Source organism: Vairimorpha necatrix, chromosome 2, assembly GCF_036630325.1.
Source record: "Vairimorpha necatrix chromosome 2, complete sequence".
Classification (NCBI taxonomy): domain Eukaryota; kingdom Fungi; phylum Microsporidia; family Nosematidae; genus Vairimorpha; species Vairimorpha necatrix.
In genome coordinates, this window is record NC_088817.1 from 354,889 (window position 1) to 380,376 (window position 25,488).

Consider the following 25,488-nt stretch of genomic DNA (forward strand, 5'->3'; position numbering starts at 1 on the left):
AATTTAAATATTTTACATTTTTAAGTTATTAAAAACTACAATATTGTTTTAATGACATTTTAATAAATTGCCCGTTTTTAATATAATAACTGACATTTTTTATTAAAAGTTTTGCCCCTTTTAATGAGAGACTTAAACTTTAATACACAAATCTCTTTATCAATTTTAACCAAAAAAACTATAGAAATTCCTTTTACTAATAAAGAAAACAATCTGAGTTTTGTTAAACTTATTTGTAAATTAACAAGAGGCTCAAAATATTCTTTAAAATCAAATAATCTTCATTTCGTACCAGGGAGATTAGTAGGCGGAACGTACGAATACAAATGTACAGACGAAATGTTTAATTACATTCACAATCTACTAATAATCTTACCATTTAGTGATACAAAAACGACAATAAAGTTTACAGGCATGACAGATAAAAATCATTGTATCGATATAATTCGTATCGCATATTTTAAACTATTAAAAATTTTTAATATTCCAGATCTTGAACTAGAAGTAAAAAAAAGAGGCTTTTATAGTCATGATAAAGCAGAAATAGACACATATGGCGGAGAAGTACATTTTACATGTGGGATTATTAAAGAAATAAAAAATATTGACATTATAAACACAGAATGTTTAGAAAAAACCAGAGCTTTATTAATTAGTGCCCGATTAAATTCCACTTATGTACATGATATGTCAACAAAACTAATTGATTTATTAGAAGATTACAGTTTAAAAATTTTTACAAACATTTATAATAGAAATAACTCAGGACCATATGTTGGTTATCAGTGTACAGTGTTTTGTGAATCAAAACAAGGAATATTTTATAGTACTGAAGATGGAGGTATAAAAAAACCAGAAGATGTTTCAAATGAGGCCACTAATAATTTGTTAAAAAGTGTTAATAGAGGAGGAATATTTGATTATAAGCTTAATAATATACTTTTCATATATTTGGCTTTGTCTAGTAGTGACATTAGTAGAATAAGAATTTCGAAACCCGATAAACAAAATTTTGAGATATTGGAAATATTAAAAAAATTTACAAATTTCCGATATCAAATAAAAAAAGATGAAGATGGATATCTTATGATTTCATCGGGGATTGGATATATAAATTATAATTTAAAATTGAACTCATAAATAAATAGATAAATTTATATTTTATAAGTCACATTAATTTTATAATTGATTGTCAAATAACCTAATAATGCTCATAATAATATGTGTTTTTTCAAATATATTTAAATATTTACACTTTATTTTTTGATATATTTTTGAATTGTCTCAATAAATTTTTTCTTATCTGATACCTTAAAGTACGATGATCCTATAATTACAAAATCAAAATCTTTCACATCTTCTATAGTGTCCAAATTTATCCCTCCATCAACTCCAACTTCTATTTTTGCCCTATCAATATTTTTAATTTTTTTAACACACTCTTTTATGAATTTCTGATTACCAAATCCTGGATACACTGTCATAATCAATATTTTACTTATAATATCGTCCATACAAACATCTTCCACTGTTGTATCTGGAGAAATAGCCAAGCCTATTTTTTTATTTTTATTTTTTAAAAATTTTAATGTGTCTGATAAATTTTTTATTTCAAAATGTACAAAGACAGTATCGACTTTTTGAAGATTAATAAGGTCAAGTATTGTAATAGGGGATGCTACCATTAAATGTAGGTCGAAAATGAAATCATATTCCAATACTTTATTTATTATTGATGGGCCGAAAGATATATTAGGGACAAATGATGTATCAAGAATATCAAGATGAAGATGAGAAATGTTATTAGATTTTAATTCTTTCAAAGTATGGTTCAGATTTAGAAGATCACAGTCTAAAATGCTAATATATATCATTTACAATACTAGGGTGTTAGTTTTAATATGACATGTTTCATTTGTCACATTGAAAATTCAGAAACCTCTTTTATAAAAACTTGGCTTTGTCAAAATAACATGTAAAAATGTGTATTCCATTTAAATTTTTTTTTTTGATGGCTGTTACAAGATAAACATGTTTTAGCGTATACAAATAAGAATTTTAATAAAATAAATCGAATAAGCGCATTATATGTCTTTAATATTTGTTACTTTTATTTTTATATGTTTCACTGGAAATATATTAATTAAAAAAATAATAAATAAACATGAACAAAGAACAAAGTTATCTTAGAATATTTATCATTTTACTAATTCTATGGTGTGGTTTCCTAGTGAAACATTACCTTTTCCCCAATTCGATGTCTGATAAGTCCATTGGCCAGTCTGTGATACAAAGCGTGTCTCCGAAAGTAGGTGAGATAGGACTAATCCACAACAAGAAGTTATCAAACAAGGAAGTCAAAGAAAGACTTGGTAGATCAACTTGGACTCTTTTACATACCATGGCCGCCGTATACCCCGCATTCCCCACTGTACAACATAAAAGAGACACACTACAGTTCATTTATCTTCTTTCCTCGCTTTTTCCTTGCGCAGAGTGCGCAGGCCATTTCCAGAAATTGTTAAGTCTCAATCCTCCTCAAGTTTCTTCACATGATAATTTTGTTCAATGGCTCTGTAAAGCTCACAATATAGTCAACAAGAGATTAAATAAGCCGATACAAGATTGTACTAAAGTAGAAGGAGTTTGGAGCTGCGGATGTGAAGCCGAATAAATTTTTAGAAATTTTTATAATTTTTTATTATTTTTTGCCCTACAAAAATGTAAGTGAAAATTTCTTAATTTTAGGGAATCTGAAAAAAAAATCAACAAGAGCGAAAAAGCACGTTCAATGGCAGCCAAAGTTTTAAATTGTGGTAAAAACAAGATTTGGTTAGATCCATCTGGTAAAGAGCAGATTAACCAAGTTAGTACTAGGGAACAAATCCGTCAGCTTATTGATGACAATGTAATCATCAAGAAATTAGACAAATATAATTCCAAAGGAAGAAGTCGAATTTACAAGGAAGCAGTTGCTAAAGGAAGACACATGGGCTTAGGAAAGAGACTTGGTACTGCGAATGCTAGACTCAATAAGAAGACTTTATGGATTAAGAAGATCAGAGTTATGAGGAAAGAATTAAAAGACATGAAAGCTGAAGGGAAAATTAATGCAGAAGAATATCAATTATTTAGGAAGAGAGCGAAGGGAAACTTATTTAAAAATAGAGTGACCATGAAGGAGCACATTGCTAAGAAACAAGCAGCTGAACTTAGAATTAAAGAATTAGAAGAACAAGCTAAAGCTTTAAAGATGAAGAAGAACAGTAATTAAATCTATTAAGTAAAAATGAACAAATTATAATTTATATCTTAATTTATTGCATAAACAAACTTAATAAAAATATATTGTGCATAAACAAAGTTATAAATAAACTCATAAATAATTTATTGTGCATAAACAAAACAATAAAAAAATACTCATAAATTTGACATCCTCAACTTAAAAAGATGCCGTAGAGGAATAAGTGGCTAGAGCTGTAAGTGCACTTCTGAAAGGTCAAGTGCTAAGAAGAATGAGAGATTATGAAGAGCTATTCATTTATTTAATCAAATATTTTGAGGGTGTTTTTTAAAATGTAGTTTTGCACTATTTTCTTGTCCCTTTTAAATTTATGCAAAATAGTAATTTAAAGAAACAAATTTATGAACTAACAAAATGCATAAAAGAAGGAAACTACAAAAAACCAGAAAACATTGACAACTTAGAAGAAAAAATAAATACTCTAGAAAACAAAATAAATACACAAATTAATAATTTAAATTTTAAAGTAGAAAATTCTACTATGAAGACAATCTCAGATGTAAATGGAGAAATAAGTTAAATTCTGAATTTTACATTAGAAAAAAAAAATAAAGAAAAATATTATGAGAAACTTAGTGGATTTTATAGTAACAGGAAAAGGGAATATTTATGGGATACAGAGAAAATTAATGAATTTTTTAAATCTTTAATGCAATGAAATGTGTTTAATAAATAATAATCTTAGTTATAAGAAAATTTAGTCTATTTTTGAAAATGCTAATTTTGTGTATTAGATCATAAAAATATTATGTTTTTTACAGAAATATTTGTTAAAGAACATGCAAGATCGACTTGTCTATATTTTTCTATGTGGTTTTTGATTTTCAAAGGACTCTCTTCTATTTTATTTATCTTTTTTCTAATTAGAATATTCTTGACCCGTTTTATGTCAAAGATGGTGTTTTTTCACTGTACTGTTTCTTCGTTATGTACGCCAGGATTTTCAAAGAAAAACAGTTTTTCTTTACTTCGCTCTCCTTCAGTACTTATAAATACGAAAATCTGTTAAATCTATCCAAAGATTATAATTGTGTCTGTTGTGTGAATTTTCTATCAAGATTTAAATGAAAAGAAATGTTTACGAATTTGTCTCCGTTTAAGAGGTTTCTATTTCGACAATATAAATCACAGAATCATCATGGAGATGAGGAGACAAACAGGTCAGATTTTTATATTTTTTTATAATTTTAGGCGTAATTTTACGTATCATCCCAAATATAAGTGACGGCGCTTCTTTGTTTTCTTTTTTTATCTTTTTTACAATATTTTCACTCAGAAAATATGGCTGTCCATCCCAAGCTTGATAAATTAATTTATTAACGGTAAATTCAAAAGATTCCTCGTAATAAACCGCCAAATACGGAAAATCAAAATAATTCGCATTTTTACAAGATACCAATTTCTTAAAACAAATAGTATCTCGTATTTCGTTAAGTAGAATCAATTTAACTTTGAAGACATTTTTAAATTCTATTGAACAGATCGGGCATTTTTTGGAAAATTCTATCATCTCCATGAGACATTCTTTACAGAAGACGTGGTTGCAATCTGTAATTAAACTATTTTTAGGATAAGAAAGACAAATACAACAATCTGAATCGTTTTTCTAATAAAATAGCTTACATTTTCATATTTTAAACCTGTGTCTCGTGATTTTAATACGACTTTATTGGAATTGAAAATCATAACCAATTTGGGGTATAAAAAATTTTTAAATTCATTTTTCATCCCTAAAATGGAACATAAAACTATTTGTACTCCTTTTAATAAGACTGGTTATTGTAAATATGGTGATGCTTGTAAATATTCACATATAAGAATTAATACACAGTCATTAGAAAATATCTGCCCTATTTGTAGGCTGAAAATATCTAGTGCTGTTTTTACTAATTGTAATCACGAATATTGCAAGGAATGCATTACAGAATCGAAAGACGCATTAGAAAAATGTGTATTTTGTGGAGAAGAAACACATGGAATATTTTACAAAAAATAAAAAAAAAATTTATAATTTTTTTATAAATCATGGAGGCATACGAAATATTTTACAGAATAAAATTGAATATCAAAATTAAATTCCAAAAAAGGAAAATATTTCAAAACTTAATTTTTAAAAATCCAATATTTTTCTACTAGTTAAATTTTTACCCTAAATGTCTCAACTCCTCACTGACGAAATTGGTCAAGCCTTTGAAATCACTGATGATTCAAATATCAGAGTACAAGGCAAAAACACAATTTATACAAATATATCCATCGTAAATAACATTACGAATTTCATTTCTTCTTCTTTTGGTCCATGTGGTATGGACAAAATACTACAAAGTAAAGACGACGAAATAACAGTCACTAATGATGGAGCCACAATTCTCAGAGAAATGGACATGACAGACAATGACATAGCCCAATTATTTGTACAGCTGAGTGAAGCACAAGATAATGAAATAGGAGATGGCACTACGGGAGTATTGATACTGGCCAATGCTATGCTACAAAACAGTAAACAACTCATGGAGAAAGGAATTCATCCTATAAGAATAGCAGAAACTTATGACAATATGCTTAATAAAGCGATAGACCATCTTACACAAATATCTGAGCCTATAAAGAATAAGAAAGAAGCCATGCTAAATGCAGCTAAGACGAGTTTGTACAGTAAAGTCGTGTCTAAAGCACACAATAAATTTGCCGAAATTTGTGTAGAAGCCATTTTATCAGTCGCAGACGTAGAAAGAAAAGATGTGGATTTTAGTCTCATAAATTACGAGAAGAAATTTGCCAATGATGTGTCAGAGACAGAACTCATAAAAGGAATGGCCATAAAAAAGGAATTTAGTCATCCACAAATGAAAAAAGAATATAAAAATGCGAAAATAGCACTTTTAGCTTGTCCATTTGAACCACCAAAATTGAAAAATAAGCACAGTTTGCTTATAAAAAATCCAGAAGAATTTAAAGCTCTACAAAATTATGAGAAAGAAACCTTTCTTGATATGATAAAAAGTCTAAAAGACGCCAAAGTAGATCTTGTAATGTGCCAATGGGGATTTGATGATGAAGCAAATTCCTTATTAATGGAAAATAATCTCCCAGCTATAAGATGGGTAGGAGGAAATGACCTTGATTTGATAGCAGTACACGTAAATGGAAATATTATTTCTAGATTTGAAGATCTGAAATATGAAGATTTGGGCCAAGCCGACGTCATGGAAATTTCTGATGGTACTGAAAATGAAAAGCTTATCATAATCCAAAATAATAAACAGAAGAAAGCCGTGACTATCATTGTAAAAGGCGGAAATGACATGATCATTGAAGAAGCGAAGAGATCACTTCAGGATGGCCTGTGTGCAGTAAGAAATGTCCTTATTAATGACAGATTAGTCTATGGCGGCGGAGCATCAGAAATTTCTACGTCTATTTTTATCGAGCAAGAAAGTGCAAAATATTCTGGAGAAGAACAAGAATGTATCATTGCATTTAGTAGAGCACTAGAACAAGTGCCTCTACTCCTGGCCCAAAATAGTAACTTTGATTCACTTAAAACACTCACGGAATTGAGAAAAAGACAAATTGAAAGTAAAAATCCATTTTTAGGCGTAGATTGTCTTGAACTTAATGAGAATAATATGAAGACACTGAATATCTTTGATACTTTGAGCAGTAAAATAAGTCAGTTGCAGAGTGCAGTACAATTTGTCAGTACGATCCTTAAGATTAATGATGTAATAGTCAATAGTAATAAATAAATTAATAATAACATCTTTCTATCTTTGATTGCTTCTAAACTTCATAAGCACAATTGTGTAATCTTTGTATCCATTTAAATTAATATAAAAAGACAAACAGCAAATAGAATAATAAACTTCGTAGATACGACACTTTGCCCAACATTCTTTCCTTAAATTGGATGTAAAAATGCAATATGTGCTTAATTGGGATAGAACATTGCGAGGAACCACGCAAGACAAGGAAGTAAACTCGAAATTAAAGACCAAATTTCCAGTAGTCCACTGAGAGCACCTCGGTGGACTACTGGAGAGGAGAAGTAGATCATAGGCTTACCTACGTAAGAAGTACTTGGAAAAGGCTTGACAATCTTTAGTGATGTTTAAGGCAAAATTAGAAAAATAAAAAAGATGCAAAAATTAATATCTAAATATATTCATCTACATTGAAAACCGCATTTAAGTTATTTTGTCATTGAACGTAGAGCCTCAAAACGCAACATGTCGACTAAATAACGAGAATACTGGGCGATTGTATCCTATCAAATATCTCTTTTTTAAATTATATTGCAGCAAGCTCCGCCATACACCATGGACTTTAACTCCTAAAAACCAATTTTTTGTTTCTACTTAGATTTTTTTTCTCTTATGCATTATGCAAAATTTTATCTATTTATAGTTTTTATGCATAATAAACAAACAAACAAAACAATTATTTGTGGCTTACTACAATATATTAAATTTTTTTTATATGCTTCGATGTACATGTTTCTTTTTATGTAAATTAAAATAACCACTAAATATAGTTTAGTTCTGCAGTAGACAATAGAATTTTTATAGGCATAAATAACATGATGTGTATTGTATATTAAGTTATGACGTGTCACACTTTGTTTGTTTTTATATTTATATGTCTTATTTGCAAATATAACTAATACTCATTTCTTCTTATTGTGGTTGTATATAAAGCAGCCTTTAATTTTGAGCTAATATGTTTATATTAATTTTTGACTTGTTAATAGAAATGTGGCAGATTAAGTTCTTTATTGATCAATTAATTTTGACGTCGTTTAGGAAACTTTAGACAAGTGATTTAAATTTTAGCTTATATCATTTTTCGGACATGTCTTTGTTCAATTTTTATTAATATTTATAATTATTTAAAACACTCACAATAGATCTGATCGGTATAATAAATCTTTTATCACTTATAAACATCAAATACAATAAACCATCAGTAAATATTAAACAACCGTGTTGTAAAAAAATATCACATTATTTGGATTCTTTTTAAAAGCTGTTGAGACATGTCAATTAAGATTTTTTACTGGAATTCGTTAAATTGGCGGGAATTTTGACATGTATCAATTATCCTTTCGCGAAATGAAAACTAAATTGATCATATTGTTGAGGATTTAAAATAAAATATATTAATTCTTGATTTTTCAATTTTGTTTGTTGACATTTTTTTAAGTCAAAATTTAAACTTTACTATTTCAATTATTAATCTTATTTACACAATTAAAACGCGTTATTTACTAAATGTCAAAAATTTTATAAATAAATCTTATTGATGTGGAATGCACATTTTTATAGAAAAACTTGCATTTTTCTCAATAACTCAGTGTTTTAATAATTTTTCATCTTTTTTTTCTAATGTTTTTGTTTACTTAAAAAATTTTAAAAATTTTAAATATTTTTTGAATAATTTCACCCTTGGCTCTATGGATTTTTCTAAAGACTTGTTTGTTCAAAACATGCTTGATTATTGTGTAAAACTTATTATGTGCTTCTGTAAATTCAGAATTTGCTTGTTGGAATATTTTAATGTATTAAACAATTTTATCATCGAACTTATGAATTTGTTTTTTAGAAAAAAAGCGAAAGTACTACCGAAAGACGACATGTTTTTGGTATTTAATGGCGATACAAAACTTAAAGAAATGGTGTGTTCCAAATCTACCAAGATTTCGACTTCTAAATCATCGTCAATTATAAAATGTTGGGATTATAAAGAAGACAGAGTTTATGAGACTAATCTCAATATGAATGATCTAATTACTCATTATTTTAAATCTTATAAGATTTATGAGAAGAATAAGCGATCTTTTTTGTCTAAAATAGATTCTGTGTATGTTGTACTTACAGACATAGCAAGAAGTACCGAACTGTGGAATAAAGATCGATTTAAAATGGCGAAGAGTATTATTGAACATGATAATATTTTTTATGAATTAATTGATCAATTTTGCGGAATAGAATTGAGAAATGAAGGGGATTCTTTTTTGGCAGCATTTTTGGATAAAAATAAGTGCTTAGAATTCGCTAAAAATTTTTATAGTCGAGTTTCTAATATACATTTTGATGAGAAATATAAAATTGAAGTCAAAGTGGTAGTAAATAAAGAAAAAATTCTGTACAAAAAATCAAGAGATTTAATAAGTCAGAATATTAAAGATACTTATGAAATGATAAGACATACATCTACTAACAAAATATGTATAAATGAAGCATTTATGAATAATCAGAAAGATAAAATGTTTTGTGTCCACTATTGTAAATAAATTGTATTTTTAATTTAAAAAAATTTAGTATTGTTTTATAAATTTAACATCTATTTATTCAGTTTTGTTTTATATAATTTCGAGGTTACTTATAAATAAAAAATTTTATTAGGGGCTGCTAAGTGTAGTTTATACTTCTAATTTAACAATAATAGGTCTCGTGTTGGCGTCTTCTGCTTGTAGTAGCTTCCGGCTTCATGGGCCTTTCCGCATCGGCTTCGTCTCCTCTCCTTCGATATTCCAGAGAATTGCTTTCTAGCGTCTTCTTTGGCGCAATCATTTGGATGTACGCTGTTATCTTCTTAGAAATTTCGAGTCTTGTGGTATAAGATTTGTGAAATTTGATCACTATACCGATCAAGTGATTATATAGGAAGTTATTTCTGTTTTAAACCCCATATATTAAGCCAGTTTGTTCGCAAGGACATCATACTTTCTTAACTTATCGTTTTTTATTTGCTGTAGGTTTTCTTGTGATGTGACACCTATCTCGATTATTCTGATCAATTTGTTCTTTTTACTTACTACGACAATGTCCGGGTTATTATATTTGATCTTTATGTCCGTTTTTACCGTCGTGTCTATTCTCATTTCCACATCTTTGTTGGCAACTTTTTTTTTGTACTGAGTGGTTTCTTGATTTCTTCTTAGGCTGAACTTTATATTTTTACACAGAAGTAAGTGGATCAATATAACAATTTCATTATGCCTTCTCATGTAATCGTGTCCTTGCATTTTTTCGCACCTTGTAGCTAGATGATCCACAGTCTTTGCTGATTTATTACAATGAGTGCAGTTTATAATCGATCTATAAATATATTTCGGTCTTGTAGGGCACATAACTTACTTTCTGTCCTGATATTCGTGTTACCTACTTTAAGCCATAATGATGAGTTTTTAATGTCGACTATTTCATTTTATTTTGCCCTGAACAATTTTATATGTCATGTTGCATTATTTATGTTGTTGTATTGGTAGTTAGCTGTGCCTCCGCTAACGATTTCTGTTCCATATCTTTTAGCTTATATTTTTCGAAACGTATGCTTTGATTAGAGATAAGTGAGTTTTCTTTTATGCTGGTTTATTATAATAGCTCGTCTTCTAGGGTAGATATTGACCGTTTGTTCGAAGTCCGATATTAGTTTGAATAGCATACACTTTTAAATACTCCACTAGTTAGTCCTCTTCTAAGCGCATAACGGGGCAGGTATGCCTTTCTTTGCATGCCGGTTGTAAATAGCCTCCATGATGTTCAATGATATTCTAATGCAGAGTCTATCTCCTCAAATATCTACGGTTCTAAATCTAGTACTTCGACATTAAAATTTATTATTGAGATAGCAAAATCCTTAATAGCTTTGTAGGTGTTCTTGCCGTTAATTTTGGTATTGCTTATCATTCTTACTCGTGACTTTATTTTTCCTTAATGAATTCAATTGTACTATTACTTGTTTGTTTTCCCCGGGGTCTAGAACTCCTAGGTATTTATATTCGTCATCCAGTGCCATAATAACCATTTTTGTGCTGCTGATATCGCAATTTATCGCAGATTTCTTTTCATTCATTTCATCCCGAGCTCATAAGGTTACTTATTATGTATTGTTTTGTATAATTTGAAATGTAAATTTTTAAGTATAAATTTGATTAATTTTAAATCTTGTATAATAATATGTTTAGAAATTGTATAAGATAATTGTAAGTTTAGGTTTAAATTTCTAAATATATATTCTCAGCATACCCGCGAAAATTTAGAACTGAGCGTTGTATTTATCTCTACTACTTTGATCTCAAAATAAAAATGCATTTTTTATGTTAGCTGACTTTGGGCAGCGCTTTACTTTTTCGCTTATTACTATCTCTTCTAGTATTGTTCTTTACGGTACTTTCTTTCCTTGTTATAATACATAAACTCTAGGGGCATGGAATTTTTCTTACACATGCCTTTCCAACAATAGACTTAGATCTTGTCCGTCTTTCTCATTTATCAACTATAACACAATTCCTTTTTTATATTCTTCTCGTTTTGAATCTTTCTGGATTTTTAAACACCAATGCTTCAGCTATCATGCCTCGTTAGTTTTAAATGTGAATGGTAGGATTATGACGTATCTTAGGCGGAGATACGTCTCGATGAGATTAAAGGTATTTTCAAAAGTAATGCTTTTTCTATTTTTAGCGTTTGTATTCATCTTCTTGCTCACCATGCCTTTTTTTGGGTTTTCGCTATTTATAGTTTTATATGTTTGTTTGTAAACAAACAACAACAAGAAGTTTTAATAGACCATTTTTCCAACAGATTATAGTGCCCCATTATATGAACATGGAATATTTGTTAAAAATAGTAAACAAATAATGTGATGAGCTTTGTTTTGTTTGGTCAGGTCATCGCAGATTACCACTACACTTAATCTGGATATTTTTTGTTCCAGATCTTACAGTCAATATTTTCCTTCATAACTCCTCTACGTCTTCACCTATCCGGTTCCTTGACTGATGTAAGTCATCGCCTTCTCTTCTGTTAGACAACCAACCATCTCCATTCTAACATCTACTGCATTTTTTTACGTCTCATGCCTCGACAGAACTTACAATCTCTTCTTTTTTTTTGTTTGGGGTTAATAATTTTTTATTCTCGACAATGTTAAAGATAATTGTAAGTTAATAGTTGGATTTATTATATTGTAAATCTCATAGGAGTTTAATAATTATTGTTTTTAAAATTTTTTTTTGTTATTATTAAGGTTTAAATTTTAAAAAAAAGACAAATTAAGTATTACATAGAATTCGAATGCTTAAACTGTATGTATGTATAGTGTTGGTTAATATTTAGGTCATTTAAGAGTTTTTTTCTTTTGACTCAGAAAGCTCTTCTGTGCCATTGAATTTTGGGCTAATGCAAATCTGTTGCCAGTTATGATTATTAAGACTAATTTATTCGAAGGATTATTTATGCATGCGTTTATTAAATCTAGTTTAGAAATTTTAGTGGGTGCTCTGTCTATTATAAAATCTTTTTGATCTCGCTACATCGACTTATGCCTTAACACTGACATATGATGACTGCGCTGACTTGTCGCGTAATTGCTTGCAACTTATTATGATACTTAGTTCTGAAATTAGACTCCCTCTATTTCGTCTATCCATAAATTCGTATAATTAATAAGTTGACTCATATTATTGTAATATGAACATAATTCGTTATATTTAATATACCATATTTAATAATTAATATATTGAATCATAAAAGATTTAATCAAAATTATAAAAAACAGGATTTTTTGTTAATAAATAATATCACAATGTTTTTCTAAAGGTTTATTAATAATATTACAATTATTTGATTAAAATTTTATAAATAATCTTTATAATAAAAGATGTTTCCACGTTGATATATGAATTTACAAATAAGGTAATAATTTCTAAATGATCTTAGTAAAAAACAGACATAATATTAATGTTATATACAAAATGTTTATAAAACTTTTATATTAAGCAATTTACATAATCATAATAAAATGATAAAAATAAAGCTGCCATTTACTTTTTAAAATATATTTTTTATTTTAAGGGTTTAAAATATTTTATCTTCGTTTTTAATCCAGTCACAAATGTAAAAAACATTTCACTGATCAAACTCAAAATCAAATAAAAGAAAAAGTAAACCATAAATACGTGATAAGAATATTTTTTATATGTTTACAATTATTATGACAAAATTCTATACATTAAAAATCTTTATTAAAAACTGACATTACTAATTTAGTAAGAAGATTTTACACTTTAAAGTTGTGATAAATCGTTATTTATGAAATTTATGACCAATTATTAATTGTAATTTTTCATATAAAAAAAAATTGATCTTCTGGGGTAAATGTCCTCTATGTCTTCTGATAATGATATTGTGATAGTAGAAGCTTTAAGAACACCGTTGTCTAGAGCAACAAGAGGAAATTTTAAAGATCTGACTAATGATATGCTTGTATACTACGCTATAAAAGGAATTTTAGAAAAAACTAAAATTGAAGCGAAACTTATAGACGAAATATGTTTCGGCCACGGATTGTCGCCATTGAATGGCACACAGCCACTGAGAATAGGCGCGCTACGAGCGGGCGTTCCTTTGACAGTGCCGATTTCGACTTATAACAGACAATGTGCATCAGGACTTGATGCAGTAAACACTCTGGCAAATAAAATAAGAGTAGGAGAAATACAAATAGGACTAGCAGGGGGATTTGAATCAATGACATCTTATTCTATCGACCAAGGGAAGTCTACTTGTCTTGATACAGACCAAGAAAAAGTCAAAGAATGTTTTTTGTCTATGGGAGAGACAGCCGAATTACTGGCTGAGAAATATAATATTATAAGAGAAGAATCAGATAAATATGCTCTAGAAAGTCAAAGAAGAGCTTTTGAGGCAACAGAAAAAGGTCTTTATAGTAATGAAATAATTCCTGTTGTGGTTAATAATCAAGTAATTGATAAAGACGATGGTATTCGTCTGACAAGCCTTGACAAACTTGGAAACTTGCGCTCTGTTTTCAAAGAAAATGGCGTGTGCACTGCTGGAAATTCCTCGCAATTATCAGACGGCGCATCTGCGATTTTGCTAATGAAAAGAGAAAAAGCAAGTGAATTAAATTTAAAGATTATGGGAAGTTTAGTCGATTATGTGTGTGTAGGAACTAATCCTTCTCTTATGGGACAAGGACCAGTGCCCGCTGTAAGGAAATTGCTCAGTAAAAATAATTTGACTATTGAAAATATTGATTATTTTGAGATAAATGAAGCATTTGCCTGTCAAGCTGTTCATTGTATCAAGGAATTGGGAATACCAAGTCATAAGGTAAATTTACAAGGAGGGTCTATTGCCTTAGGTCATCCTATTGGGTGCACTGGGGCCAGATTGGTGGCGACATTGTTGAATGTTATGAGAAATAATAATTTACGAGGATATGGAATTATTTCGCTTTGTGTTGGCACTGGACAAGGAGTCGCTGCTTTAATAAAAATAGAATAAAACTATTTTAAAAAATATTTATTATTATTTATTAATAATTACTCAAGCTTGTATTGATAATTTTGAAGTTATAAATTTTATACTTTTTTTTGTTTATATTAAAAAAAAACAATATTGTTTGTTAATCAACCCTCTTTAAAATGAAAAAAGAAAACAGAATCATTACTTCTAAATACAACAAATACACTTTTTTCTTTGTGAATATGTATCATCAACTCAGTAAACCGAGTAATCTTTTCTTTTTATTGACGATGGTCTTACTCACCATCCCGCAAATATCGCCTTTCAATCCTTACACGTATTTACTTGCTTTCTCGCTTGTAACAGGCACTTCTATGATAAAAGACGGAATTGAAGACTATAAAAGGCACAAAGAAGATAAAATTGTCAATATGAAAATAATAAATGTCGCTTATATAGAAGACAAAATGATTTATAGTAAGGAAATACACGCCGAAGATATAAAACAAGGCGATTTTGTAATATTAAAACCAGAAGAAGAAATTCCTGGAGACTGCGTACTTTTATTAAGCAAAATTAAAGAAAAATGTAAAGGTTATTGTTTTGTGGACACGAGTAACTTAGATGGAGAATCGAATCTGAAGAAAAAAACTTCTCACACTGTAAAAGACTGTTTACAAAACTGTGCGGAAAGTAGAAGCGACCAAATGTCCTATGACTTTTGCCAATGTGAATACGACCTATTAGAAAATGTCAAGAATTCAACTGTAAAAGACACAGGTGACGTATTCAATAAATTTGAATGTACGCTGACGACACAAGATCGCGAATTTCTGTGTAACGAACGAAACATTTTGTTACGAGGAATGAAGCTTAAAAATGTAGACAGTGCTTTGGTTTATATAGTAGCAGTAGGTGGACAAACAAAACTTGGAAAAAGTAATGTAATGCCTAGAAAAGGCACGTCTTTATTTGAAATGGAACTCACGAAAATTGTAATGATAATATTTGTAATCTATTTCGTTCTTTTATGTTCTACAGCGATACTTGGTTCGCTCTTTCTTAGAAAAAATAATTTACAATATTTATATTTGGGAACTTATCTTTCTTCTGATGCTTTAAAATTGACAGGTACTAATTATATTATGTTCAGTTACCTTATACCACTGTCTTTATTTGTAACTCTAGAAGTATCGAGAATGTTCCACGCGCTTTATATTTCACATGATGAAAATCTTGAGCGAGACGGAATTAAATCTGTCTGTAGAAATTCTAATGTCACTGAAGATTTAGGTATGATCGAATATATCCTGAGTGATAAAACAGGCACTTTAACTAAAAACAAAATGGTATTTAAAAAAATTCATGTTTTAGGCAGTGAAGAAATAATCGATGTTAGCGAATTGAAGTTCAATTTCTCTAATATTGATGAAATTTCTGATCTAATTAAGTTTTCTAATGTTAAAGATGAAGTTTATAGAAATTTTTTCTTGACTTTTTTATTGTTGTGTTGCAACAGTGTAGAACCTTTAAATGGCAAATTAGAAGGAATTTCTCAAGATGAAATCTGTATTCTACAGAAATTAGAAGCCAATGGTATTCAATTATTGCGTAGAGAAGAAGATTTTTTATTATTGAAAATTGGTAATATTAATATAAAATGTAATATAGAATATATTTTAGATTTTAGTTCGTCTAGACAAAGAATGTCTGTTATAGTAAAATTTTTAGATAAGATTTTCATGTTTTCCAAAGGATCTGATCAAATGATGTTAGACGAAAAAAAAATCAATGTAAAAATTTTAAACCGGGAATCAGTTTCAAAAATAGTTAATAAAAATTCTAGTTACAGAACATTAATCTGTGCTTACAGAGAAATTACAAATGAAGAATTAATAAATTTAAAAAATGATCTAGAAAGTGTAAATCTTGAAGATCACGAAGAAAAAGAAGATTTTTTCTTCAAAAAATTAGAAAAAAATCTCGAATACATTGGCACTACTTTTATTGAAGATGAATTGCAAGATGAGGTCAAAGAGACCATAGAAATGTTAAAAGAAGCAGGTATTAAGATTTGGATGATAACAGGTGATAAAAAAGAGACTGCTTTAAGTTGTGCAATAGATTCTGGATTAATGACTAATTTACGAGATAATAGTGTAATTTCTATAGAAGGCAGACGAGTGGACGAAGAATTAAGAAATCCAAATATTTTATCTTACAAGTCAGTTATAATTTACAGATCGACACCAAAACAAAAAAGTCAAATAGCTTTAATACTTAGAAATTTCAAAAAGAATACACTCGCCATTGGGGATGGTAACAATGATGTGCCCATGTTATTAACCTCCCATGTCGGAGTTGGCATTTTAGGCAAAGAAGGAAACCAAGCAGGAATTTCTGCAGATTTCGCAGTTCCAGATTTCAGAAGTTTAAAATATTTGATTTTTATTCACGGCAGGTACAATTTCATTAGATTTTCTAAAGTGACTTTAAATGGATTGTATAAGAATATTTATTTGATTATTATACAATATTTGTATAATTTTTATACTGGGTTCTCTGGTAAACCAGTTTATAATAATTTTTTCTTAAATTATTATAATGTTTTATTTACTTCCTTGATTCCTGCTACTATTTGTTGCTTTGACAAAGATCTTCCTGAAGATTATTTACTTAGAAATCCCAGGGAATACAAATCGACAACGAGCTTTTTCTGTAAATCCGTGATCTTTCTAGGAATAATTTACGGAATTATTCAAGGTTTGGTAGTTTTCCTTCTTGTACTTGGCGTGTTTTTTATTAAAGATCTTGTCAGAAGAGACGGGAAAGTGGCTGGATATAATGGCATGAATAATCTTATGTCTTTGATTGTATTTTTTAGTGTCTTTCTTGGACAAATAAGGCTGATATCTTTTTATACAATTTATTCTTATGTGGCTATATTCTTGAGCCTGTTATTACTTTTCTTGACTTTATTTGTAATTCAAGATACTTCCTTAGGTGGGAATATGTGGATATTAATGAGTATACCTTCAGCATATTTTACATTTCTATTTATTATGTTATTTACTTATATATCTGAGTTATGTCTTAGTAAAATATTTTATAAGCTTGTAAATAAAAAAGAAATAAATTGAAAAAATTTATTTTTTATGCATTATGACGTAATGTGAAACAAACAAATTGTTGTTGTGACGCAATAAAAAATTTATTCATTTTTTTAGTAAAATTAAACTTTATTTCTTATTTTTAGTTTTCTTAGATGGAGTTTCGATGACATTTTTTTGTTCAGAACTTACAGATGCACCTCGCTTGACTCTTTTTGGTACTGCGACTGGGACTGTCTCTACGCTTTCATGAGCCCTTGATGCCCTACGTGTGGATCGTGGGGTCACAGTTAATTTATTAAATGATGACATTTTTTGATCTTCTTTCTTTTTTGTATTTTTCTCTGGGGTATTTTCCTTCTTTTTTGTATTTTTCTCTGGGGTATTTTCCTTCTTTTTTGTAGTTTTCTCTGGTAAAGTTTCTACTTTTAATTTTTCAAACCCTGCTTCTGATTCTCTTTCACTGTCTTTAACTTTTTTAGTGGCCTTTGATTTACTTTTTTCAGTTTCCTTAAGAGGTCGTTTTTTAGTATCTTTTCCTTTTTTTACTGGTTTATCTTTTTTCTTTTCTTCTTCACTTTCGTCGTCACCTTTTTCTTCATTTATTTCGTCTTCTCTTTCTTCAGTTACATTTTCTTCCACTCCAATTGGCTCTGCTTCACTTGGCCTTATTTCGCTTGGCTCTGGCTCACTTGTCTTTTCCTCTTCGACTATGTTTTCATCTTCGTTTATACTTGCCTTTAATATTTCTGCTTCACTTTGTTTTGTTTCACTTGGCTTTTCTTCACTTAGCTTAATTTCGCCTGGCCTTTCTTCTGATTCGCTTCGTTTTATTTCACTTGCTTTTTCTTCTTCTTCTTCACTTAGCTTAATTTCGCCTGGTTTTGTTTCACTTGCTTTTTCTTCTGTAAAATTTGTCTCTGTTTCACTTGCCTTAAACATTTCTGTTTCGCTTGGCTTTTCTTCATCTTCGTTTACACTTGGCTTTTCATCTTCTGCTTTGATTTCTTTTGCTTCTGTTTCAGTTATTATTGGTACTTTAAGTGCTTCACTTTCTCTTATAAATATAACCTCTTCTTTTTCCTCTTCTGTTTCTGTTGCCTCGATTTTCTCTTGTTCTTCTCTAATCTTCTCATGTTTCTCTTCTTCTATTTCTTGGTTTATCATTTCTGTCAAATTTATACTCTCTGTTGATTTATTAATTTTATCATCTACTAATTTCTCCGCGTCTTTTAAGATTTCTTTCTCAATTACCGCATCTCCCAAATCTTTCACTTGTTTTTTAGAAATAAGTGGGTCAATAGGCGTGTCGACTACTACTGACAAGTCAATGGTCTCTTTTATTTCTTCGTCTAGATCTTGTTGTTTATTTACAATGGCTTCTTTTATTAAACTGAGATCTCCTCCTTCTAAAGCTTCTTCTGCTTTTGTCTCTGAAGATGAGGCGTCGATGATTTTTACAGCAGCTTGTACTTCGAAATTATTTTTAAACATTTCTTGTTCTACAGTAGATTCTTGTTCTAAAGTAGATTCTTGTTCTAAAGTAGTTTCTTGTTCTCTTACTTTATTTTCTTCAGTTATTAATTCCTGTTCCCCGATTTTATTCTCTTCTGTAAATTCTATCTCTTGAATTTCATGAATTTCTACTTTCTCTTTTATTTCTTCATAAATTATTCCATCTTTAATAAAATGACTACTTGTTATTTCTGATTCTATATTAGTCTTCTTTTTACTTGTCATTTCATCTTCAATTTTATTCTCCATAATATTTTGATTTTTCTCAATTTTTTCATTATTTTCTAATGTTTCATTTTTTTGATTTATCATTTCTGGGTTCCACATTTCTTTGTTTATGCTGCTTTGATTTTTTTCTCCATTCATAAACAAATTTGTATCAAATTCGTAATAATTACAACATTCTTTAAGAGACTCAGGACAATCTTTTATAACCTTATTTTGATCAATTAAATCATTCTGTTTTGTCATTTCTATCTGAAATGCTCTTCCATGAATCTTTATAGTATCACCAATATCAAATTCTGATTTTTGGCCTATCGTAAGATTCAAGTCATTTAATTTGACATCATTTCCAAAGGCAAGAACTTTCTTCTGTTCTAAATAAATTTTAAGATGTATTTCTAAGATAGAAGGTAATTGTATTCTTATACTATTGAATAAGCCACTACCTATGGTAAGAACTTCACTGTTGGTATAAAGTGTTTCTATTTTAGTACCTTGGACATTGTAGACATTGATAGCGTATTTGGCCTCCATTTTGAGGGGGAAAAAATAAATGAAAAAAAAAGATAAAATAAAAAAAATCAGCATGAATAAAAAAACAGCATAAAAATAAGAAGATGAAAAATTTATCAAAATTTTGATCAAAAAAACACGTGTCATTATTTGATACTGTCAAAAATTTACCTTCATTTTATAAAAAATAAAAATTTAATTTATTATTTGTAAAACATAAATTAAAACATATCTAATTTAATAAATCTTATGTATATAAGATTTATTAAATGAATAAATTATAATTGATAAATTATATTATATATAAACATGTAAATATATTATTGTGGACGGCGGATAGTCCGGACCAATCAGATTGTCTTCTTGACATCTGAAACATGATGATTCTGAAACAACGTTTCAGAATTAAATATAAATACATCCTCGAATTTATGAGGATGGGCAATAATAAAAAGAATACTCTAAAACCTCATATTTCGGCTAACGTCAACATATTATAATTGATATTGGATCTTATATACAGATGAAAATTAATTAAATCTTGCATATTAAAAAAAAGGGAATTTCTAAAAAATTAATAAATATGAGTCAGAGTGTAAATTTGTTTGTTTCCAAACAAATTCATGCTACTACTAATTTATAACATTACTAACAATAAGTTATAAAAATTTAATTAGCTTTAAGTGCTGATAATTTCTCTTGTATTCTCTTCTTTCTCTCTTCTAATGATAATTTCTCAACTTTAAATTTCTTAAATCCACTATAATCTTTCTTTTCTTTTTCTTGTCTACTAGGGTTCTTAATAATGCCATCTAAAGCATTTTGATAAATTCCTGCAATATTGTCTGGTTCAATATTTTTCTTAATATAATCACTAAATTGGATTTTAAATTTCTCTTCGTCATTTTCTTTTAGTGTTTTCATGTACTCAGAGACATGTTTACAGAAAATTCTGTCTCTTAATTCGTCAGCCTTAAAAGGCTTATTCTTCTCATAGCCGATAAATTTAGATTCAGAATGAGGAATATAAACTCCTGCATCAGAACACCCTTTCATGGCAATAAAAGTGTTTCCTCCTTTGGTACTTCTAGATAAACCAATATCAAGGAATACTTTTAATGCTCTACGTTCTTCATCAATATCTTCAGTGACTGTATAAGTTCCATCTGTTTCTTTGGCTTTATAAAGATCGTCCATTTCTAATTTGGCCAAAGCTCGTCTTGCTGCTAAAAATCCTGTAGCATAAAAAGCGAAATGATTCTTTAAGCCGAAATCTACGCCATAATTTTTAAGCTCAGTGGAATCTGCAAATGCAAAGACTCTGTCCCCGTCAATGTAAGATCTGGTGATCTGACAAATGACTTTAGTGTTAGTTCTTCTTACTACAAGTCTGAACTTAAGAGCACCTTGTTTATTATAATCTTGTTTTATAAGATTGATTCTGTGTCTGTAATTAGTCTTACACTCTCTTCTTCTACGCCTCTTGACTTGGAATCTACTTCTTTTAGTAGCAGCGGATTTAGCTTTTTTATTTCTTCTACCAGCCTTTCTTGCCATTTTGAGGGGGGCAAAAAAAAAGAAAATTTGTATTTTAAAAAGAGAAACATTTTCAAAGACAAAGACTTGGCATGGAATAATGTCAAACTTGATTATTGATAATTATACAAAATAAATAAATTAAATAAAATGCATAAACAAGTAGAATTTTCAGAGAAAAAAAGTATGGGAAAAGTTTTTTACTGGAAAAAAAAAATATCGACTTATATTTAAAGCTTGAAAGAAGAGACAACAAAAATAAAGTAAAATATTTTCTCTTAGTAGAAGGCCAAAAAATTATATTGAAAATTATTAACAATTATTGTCCATGTCAAAGTTTATCTAAATTACATAATAATATCTTACTCACTAATTACTCTTCACAAGATACGCTGTCCCTCTTAACATTTCCTGAGTTTCTTATGAAATTTATAAATTGCCTCTCGAATTCTCCTTCCTAAACAAAATCAAGCCCAAATCCAATTGACATAGTTTAGCTTTTCTTTTGTCATTTTCAAGGATCTTTGCAAGCTTTTGTTCTCGTTTCTAATCGGAGCTTTTTATAAGCGCGCGGCACTAATTAGTTACTATTTCGGTCCAAGTCATCACGTAAGAAATAGTTTTCGCATAATTTTGTAGAGAGAACCCTAGAATTTAAAAGCAAGCCGCATTTATGTTTCTTTTTTGTTTCTACATCATGCATATTGTATAAGCTTGGGATTCCAACCTAGACAACGGACATCTTTCCTTAATTCGTCACAATTAGTAGATAAGGCTTGTTATATTTTACTTTGATATTTAACTATCTCGCCGTCAATTTGTATCTCAACATACTCGTTAGCTACACATTCCTGGACTGAATGATTTCTAATTCTTTAAGCATGTGATAATCCATTGCTATTACACAACTGCAGGTGTATGCATCGCAGTGCCTGATTGTGATGTCTCATGAAATCATGTGAAAGCACACGATCACATTGATGGCTATACGATCTAATGTCTTTGTGCATTCGGACAGTGCGGCAATTTATCTGTTTCTCTAAGAAATATTTCGGCCTGTAATGCAGATAAATTTCCTTCTTCTCTTGAGCTTAAATTTCCTTTATTAAGCCACGTAACAGCCTGTGTATTCAATAAGTAAATCGTCTCACAGTCCAAATCGCTTTCATTGGTTAATTTTTGTTTTTATATCGCCATAAAAAGTTTTGATTAGAGCTAATATTTGTATTTTAACTTTTATATTTTCATGAAGTTTATATTTCTCTATTATATATCTTTCGATGGTTGATAAACATGGGTGGCCGGTTTTCTCGGAGTAAAAAATCGTTTTGCGTCTTGTAACAGATTCTTTCGTGCTTCAAATATTTTGATTAATTGTAATAGCTTTTTTTCTTTATGTTTTCAGTACTGGAGCCCTTTCCTGATTAGTTTTTTTGGTTATACGAAATTTTATAAATAAAAACAAAAATCTGATGTTTTATCTATATTTTTTTTCAAAGTGCTAAATTTAACATAATTTTTTCATTTGATACCATCAGATAAATCTATATTTGATATTAATCCAGTCGTCATTATGATATATTGAATTTTGTAAATCTTTCTGTTTTATAAGCTTTAGTTTTCTCTGTCCAATTTTCGTGAATTTATAGTGCTAATGTAGCAAAGAGATTAAATATGTATAAAAAAAATTTCTTATGTGAATTTTAGAATACAGCTCGATGAAAACTAGTATAAATTTAATTTTAGTCGTTGTGATGAAAGTCATCTTAGAAAATTGTCTTTTCTTTTTTTTATGCATTCTTATCATGACTTACGTGCATTAGTCTTCACAATTTTTTTAATTAAGTATTTTTTGTAAAAAAATTTAATAGATAAAAAATACATTACAAGCAAAATCAATATACTTCATTGTATTTATGTCTTTTCTGGCACTAGGTGATATACATTTTCTGTCTTTGCTTAGAGCTTGTTATATAAATTACTGGGGAATATTTAGTATATTCAAGTTGTTGAATATGATGCTTTCTCATCACAATATTAATATTTTAAATATAATTTGTGATTGTTATTTATCATCTTTTTACAAGAAAACAGAATATGCTATTGGATCATTTTGAATTAAGAATTTCAAAATAACGCTCTAAAGTCTAATTCTGAAACTGCTAGAAGGTGTACAATGAAGTGTATGCAAAAGAATGTCTTAATGTCGGAACCATGATTTATCTAGGATTAATGGCAACCCGATCACTAACTTATGTACAAATTAAGTGCAAAAAAAAAATAGACTCAAACTTATGTTAATGTGATTACAATTAAATTTAAATTAGCCTATTTGTGTATGTAAAATTCTTATTGGATAAAAAATTTTAAGGGGTTAATTTTAAATAGTTAGGTATATAATTGTATTGAAAATTATAAACAACATTTTAACTCCCAGCCTGCTTAAATTGAAAAAGCATAAAAAATTCGAGAAAAATTACCTTATTAGACATATGACAATCAAATCTATCCCCTATTATTTTTACAAAAAAAATTTATACTCCTTTTTTAAAATGATGTACTTTAAAAATGTACTAAAAATTAATATTTTAAAATGAAATATCTTTGTTGTGTATTATTAATTAAACATTTTGATTTTTACTCCTTTAAACCACAAAAGAGTAAATTATAAAATTTTTTTTATTTGATAAATACAATATAAACAGATAATTATAAACTAACCCATGCTTCTATTTATTTTGTTGATAAAAAGTACTGAATATAATTTATCTACAAGAGAAACACAATCACAGATTCAACAAAATAATCAAGTAACTGAAATATACGTTAACGACCTTGAGAAAATTTTAGCAGAGCCATATGAAGAGATAGAAAGTATGGACATAGAATATCTAGACGATCTCGAAATGTGGTTGTCAGGAAATGTTTATTTAGAAAGTGAAAAAAATTTTAGTACTGGCAATCAGAGTCAAATGATATTTGACGATGAAAAAACTCTACAAATTAAAGAAAATTTAAATAAAAAACTTATTGATATGAATACAAAGTATATTGATTTTTTAAGGAAAAAACAAAAAAAAATCGATGAGATTATTTCTAAACCATCGAATGTTAAATTAAATTTAGAAGAGAAAAAAACAATAAATAAGAAAAAAATTGCATATAATATAATTTTTAATAAGTATCGAAAAATATGTAAGAATCGAATTTCATTGCTTAAAATTAAAATCTTGGAAATAAAAATGCTGGATAAAACAATTATACTTAATGCTTTAAATTTCATTGAAAAATTTAATAAGTTTTTTGTATCAGAAAATCGCTATCAAAATATAAAGCCCGCCCCTTTAAAGTTTTTAGATAGATGTAAGATAGATATTTGGAAAGTTGAAACGTTAATTAACCTTAATTTTGTACCAGATTTAATTGAAACGATTAAATACTACTATGAAAATATTAAGAAACATGATGTTGAGACTATAAATCAAATTATAGAAGACTTGGAGGCTATAAATATAGAGTATTATAATTTCTGTGACAATAAGAATCTTATTATTAGCTCAAACAATGAGATTATCGACATCATCAATAAAAAGCAGAAAATAAAAAAAGCCCCTAAAAATATAACTAGATAAAACATTTTGCGAAAATAAACAAATCATTATCATTTAGTGTAATTTATGTTGTTTTAAAATTTTCAAATTCATTTACAATTTTTATATAAGTCAACATTTATATTTTAACATCTTTCAAATTTTACATAAGTTATAATAAATAATTACATTCATATAATAAAAGTTTTGGCATGTAACAATTGTTACTACGAACTGATACTGTTTAACATCTAATATAAATTTATGTGGAAATTGTTTGATTGTTTCTTGCTACTCCCATGGTCATTTTTTTTACAATTTTAGCGTTTTCGAACAATATTTGGATCATTGGCAAAAATAATATACAAAATCCTTCCCATGGTAATCTTGATTGTAATAATAAGTTGTTGCTAGTATAT

The 25,488-nt window shown here is 28.5% G+C and overlaps 14 protein-coding genes across 15 annotated transcripts; 10 read left to right on the forward strand and 4 right to left on the reverse strand.

Moving 5' to 3' along the window:
• Window positions 1-123: 123 nt before the first annotated feature.
• Window positions 124-1,140, forward strand: VNE69_02095 (RNA 3'-terminal phosphate cyclase-like protein (RCL1); the record flags this gene model as incomplete). Its single annotated transcript, XM_065472641.1, has 1 exon — window positions 124-1,140. One exon carries the CDS (start codon window positions 124-126, stop codon window positions 1,138-1,140), a length of 1,017 nt encoding a protein of 338 aa, XP_065328713.1.
• A 116-nt stretch (window positions 1,141-1,256) lies between these two features.
• On the reverse strand, window positions 1,257-1,874 carry VNE69_02096 (ribulose-phosphate 3-epimerase; the record flags this gene model as incomplete). The annotated part of the gene is made up of 1 exon (XM_065472642.1): window positions 1,257-1,874. The coding sequence occupies one exon, from the start codon at window positions 1,872-1,874 to the stop codon at window positions 1,257-1,259; it is 618 nt and encodes a 205-aa protein (XP_065328714.1).
• A 290-nt stretch (window positions 1,875-2,164) lies between these two features.
• Window positions 2,165-2,674, forward strand: VNE69_02097 (sulfhydryl oxidase (ERV1p); the record flags this gene model as incomplete). Its single annotated transcript, XM_065472643.1, has 1 exon — window positions 2,165-2,674. The coding sequence occupies one exon, from the start codon at window positions 2,165-2,167 to the stop codon at window positions 2,672-2,674; it is 510 nt and encodes a 169-aa protein (XP_065328715.1).
• Window positions 2,675-2,791: 117 nt separating this feature from the next.
• VNE69_02098 (ribosomal protein eL19) lies at window positions 2,792-3,274 on the forward strand (the record flags this gene model as incomplete). The annotated part of the gene is made up of 1 exon (XM_065472644.1): window positions 2,792-3,274. One exon carries the CDS (start codon window positions 2,792-2,794, stop codon window positions 3,272-3,274), a length of 483 nt encoding a protein of 160 aa, XP_065328716.1.
• A 340-nt stretch (window positions 3,275-3,614) lies between these two features.
• Window positions 3,615-3,824, forward strand: VNE69_02099 (uncharacterized protein; the record flags this gene model as incomplete). The annotated part of the gene is made up of 1 exon (XM_065472645.1): window positions 3,615-3,824. The coding sequence occupies one exon, from the start codon at window positions 3,615-3,617 to the stop codon at window positions 3,822-3,824; it is 210 nt and encodes a 69-aa protein (XP_065328717.1).
• Window positions 3,825-4,400: 576 nt separating this feature from the next.
• On the reverse strand, window positions 4,401-4,990 carry VNE69_02100 (RING finger protein; the record flags this gene model as incomplete). 2 transcript variants are annotated; one of them, XM_065472646.1, is made up of 2 exons in its annotated part: window positions 4,401-4,897; window positions 4,945-4,990. In XM_065472646.1, 2 exons carry the CDS (start codon window positions 4,988-4,990, stop codon window positions 4,401-4,403), a joined length of 543 nt encoding a protein of 180 aa, XP_065328718.1. The 2 variants fall into 2 exon arrangements, with proteins under 2 accessions (XP_065328718.1, XP_065328719.1); XM_065472647.1 differs by lacking the exon at window positions 4,945-4,990 and having other exon boundaries at window positions 4,401-4,820.
• Window positions 4,991-5,039: 49 nt separating this feature from the next.
• On the forward strand, window positions 5,040-5,300 carry VNE69_02101 (pre-mRNA-splicing factor (CWC24); the record flags this gene model as incomplete). Its single annotated transcript, XM_065472648.1, has 1 exon — window positions 5,040-5,300. One exon carries the CDS (start codon window positions 5,040-5,042, stop codon window positions 5,298-5,300), a length of 261 nt encoding a protein of 86 aa, XP_065328720.1.
• A 157-nt stretch (window positions 5,301-5,457) lies between these two features.
• Window positions 5,458-7,053, forward strand: VNE69_02102 (T-complex protein 1 subunit epsilon (CCT5); the record flags this gene model as incomplete). The annotated part of the gene is made up of 1 exon (XM_065472649.1): window positions 5,458-7,053. One exon carries the CDS (start codon window positions 5,458-5,460, stop codon window positions 7,051-7,053), a length of 1,596 nt encoding a protein of 531 aa, XP_065328721.1.
• A 1,703-nt stretch (window positions 7,054-8,756) lies between these two features.
• On the forward strand, window positions 8,757-9,596 carry VNE69_02103 (adenylate cyclase; the record flags this gene model as incomplete). Its single annotated transcript, XM_065472650.1, has 1 exon — window positions 8,757-9,596. One exon carries the CDS (start codon window positions 8,757-8,759, stop codon window positions 9,594-9,596), a length of 840 nt encoding a protein of 279 aa, XP_065328722.1.
• A 3,871-nt stretch (window positions 9,597-13,467) lies between these two features.
• VNE69_02104 (3-ketoacyl-coA thiolase, peroxisomal) lies at window positions 13,468-14,619 on the forward strand (the record flags this gene model as incomplete). Its single annotated transcript, XM_065472651.1, has 1 exon — window positions 13,468-14,619. One exon carries the CDS (start codon window positions 13,468-13,470, stop codon window positions 14,617-14,619), a length of 1,152 nt encoding a protein of 383 aa, XP_065328723.1.
• A 140-nt stretch (window positions 14,620-14,759) lies between these two features.
• VNE69_02105 (putative phospholipid-transporting ATPase (DRS2)) lies at window positions 14,760-17,720 on the forward strand (the record flags this gene model as incomplete). Its single annotated transcript, XM_065472652.1, has 1 exon — window positions 14,760-17,720. One exon carries the CDS (start codon window positions 14,760-14,762, stop codon window positions 17,718-17,720), a length of 2,961 nt encoding a protein of 986 aa, XP_065328724.1.
• A 99-nt stretch (window positions 17,721-17,819) lies between these two features.
• Window positions 17,820-19,964, reverse strand: VNE69_02106 (forkhead-associated (FHA) domain-containing protein; the record flags this gene model as incomplete). The annotated part of the gene is made up of 1 exon (XM_065472653.1): window positions 17,820-19,964. The coding sequence occupies one exon, from the start codon at window positions 19,962-19,964 to the stop codon at window positions 17,820-17,822; it is 2,145 nt and encodes a 714-aa protein (XP_065328725.1).
• A 648-nt stretch (window positions 19,965-20,612) lies between these two features.
• Window positions 20,613-21,500, reverse strand: VNE69_02107 (ribosomal protein uL18; the record flags this gene model as incomplete). The annotated part of the gene is made up of 1 exon (XM_065472654.1): window positions 20,613-21,500. One exon carries the CDS (start codon window positions 21,498-21,500, stop codon window positions 20,613-20,615), a length of 888 nt encoding a protein of 295 aa, XP_065328726.1.
• A 2,702-nt stretch (window positions 21,501-24,202) lies between these two features.
• On the forward strand, window positions 24,203-25,111 carry VNE69_02108 (uncharacterized protein; the record flags this gene model as incomplete). Its single annotated transcript, XM_065472655.1, has 1 exon — window positions 24,203-25,111. The coding sequence occupies one exon, from the start codon at window positions 24,203-24,205 to the stop codon at window positions 25,109-25,111; it is 909 nt and encodes a 302-aa protein (XP_065328727.1).
• Between the last annotated feature and the right edge of the window lie 377 nt (window positions 25,112-25,488).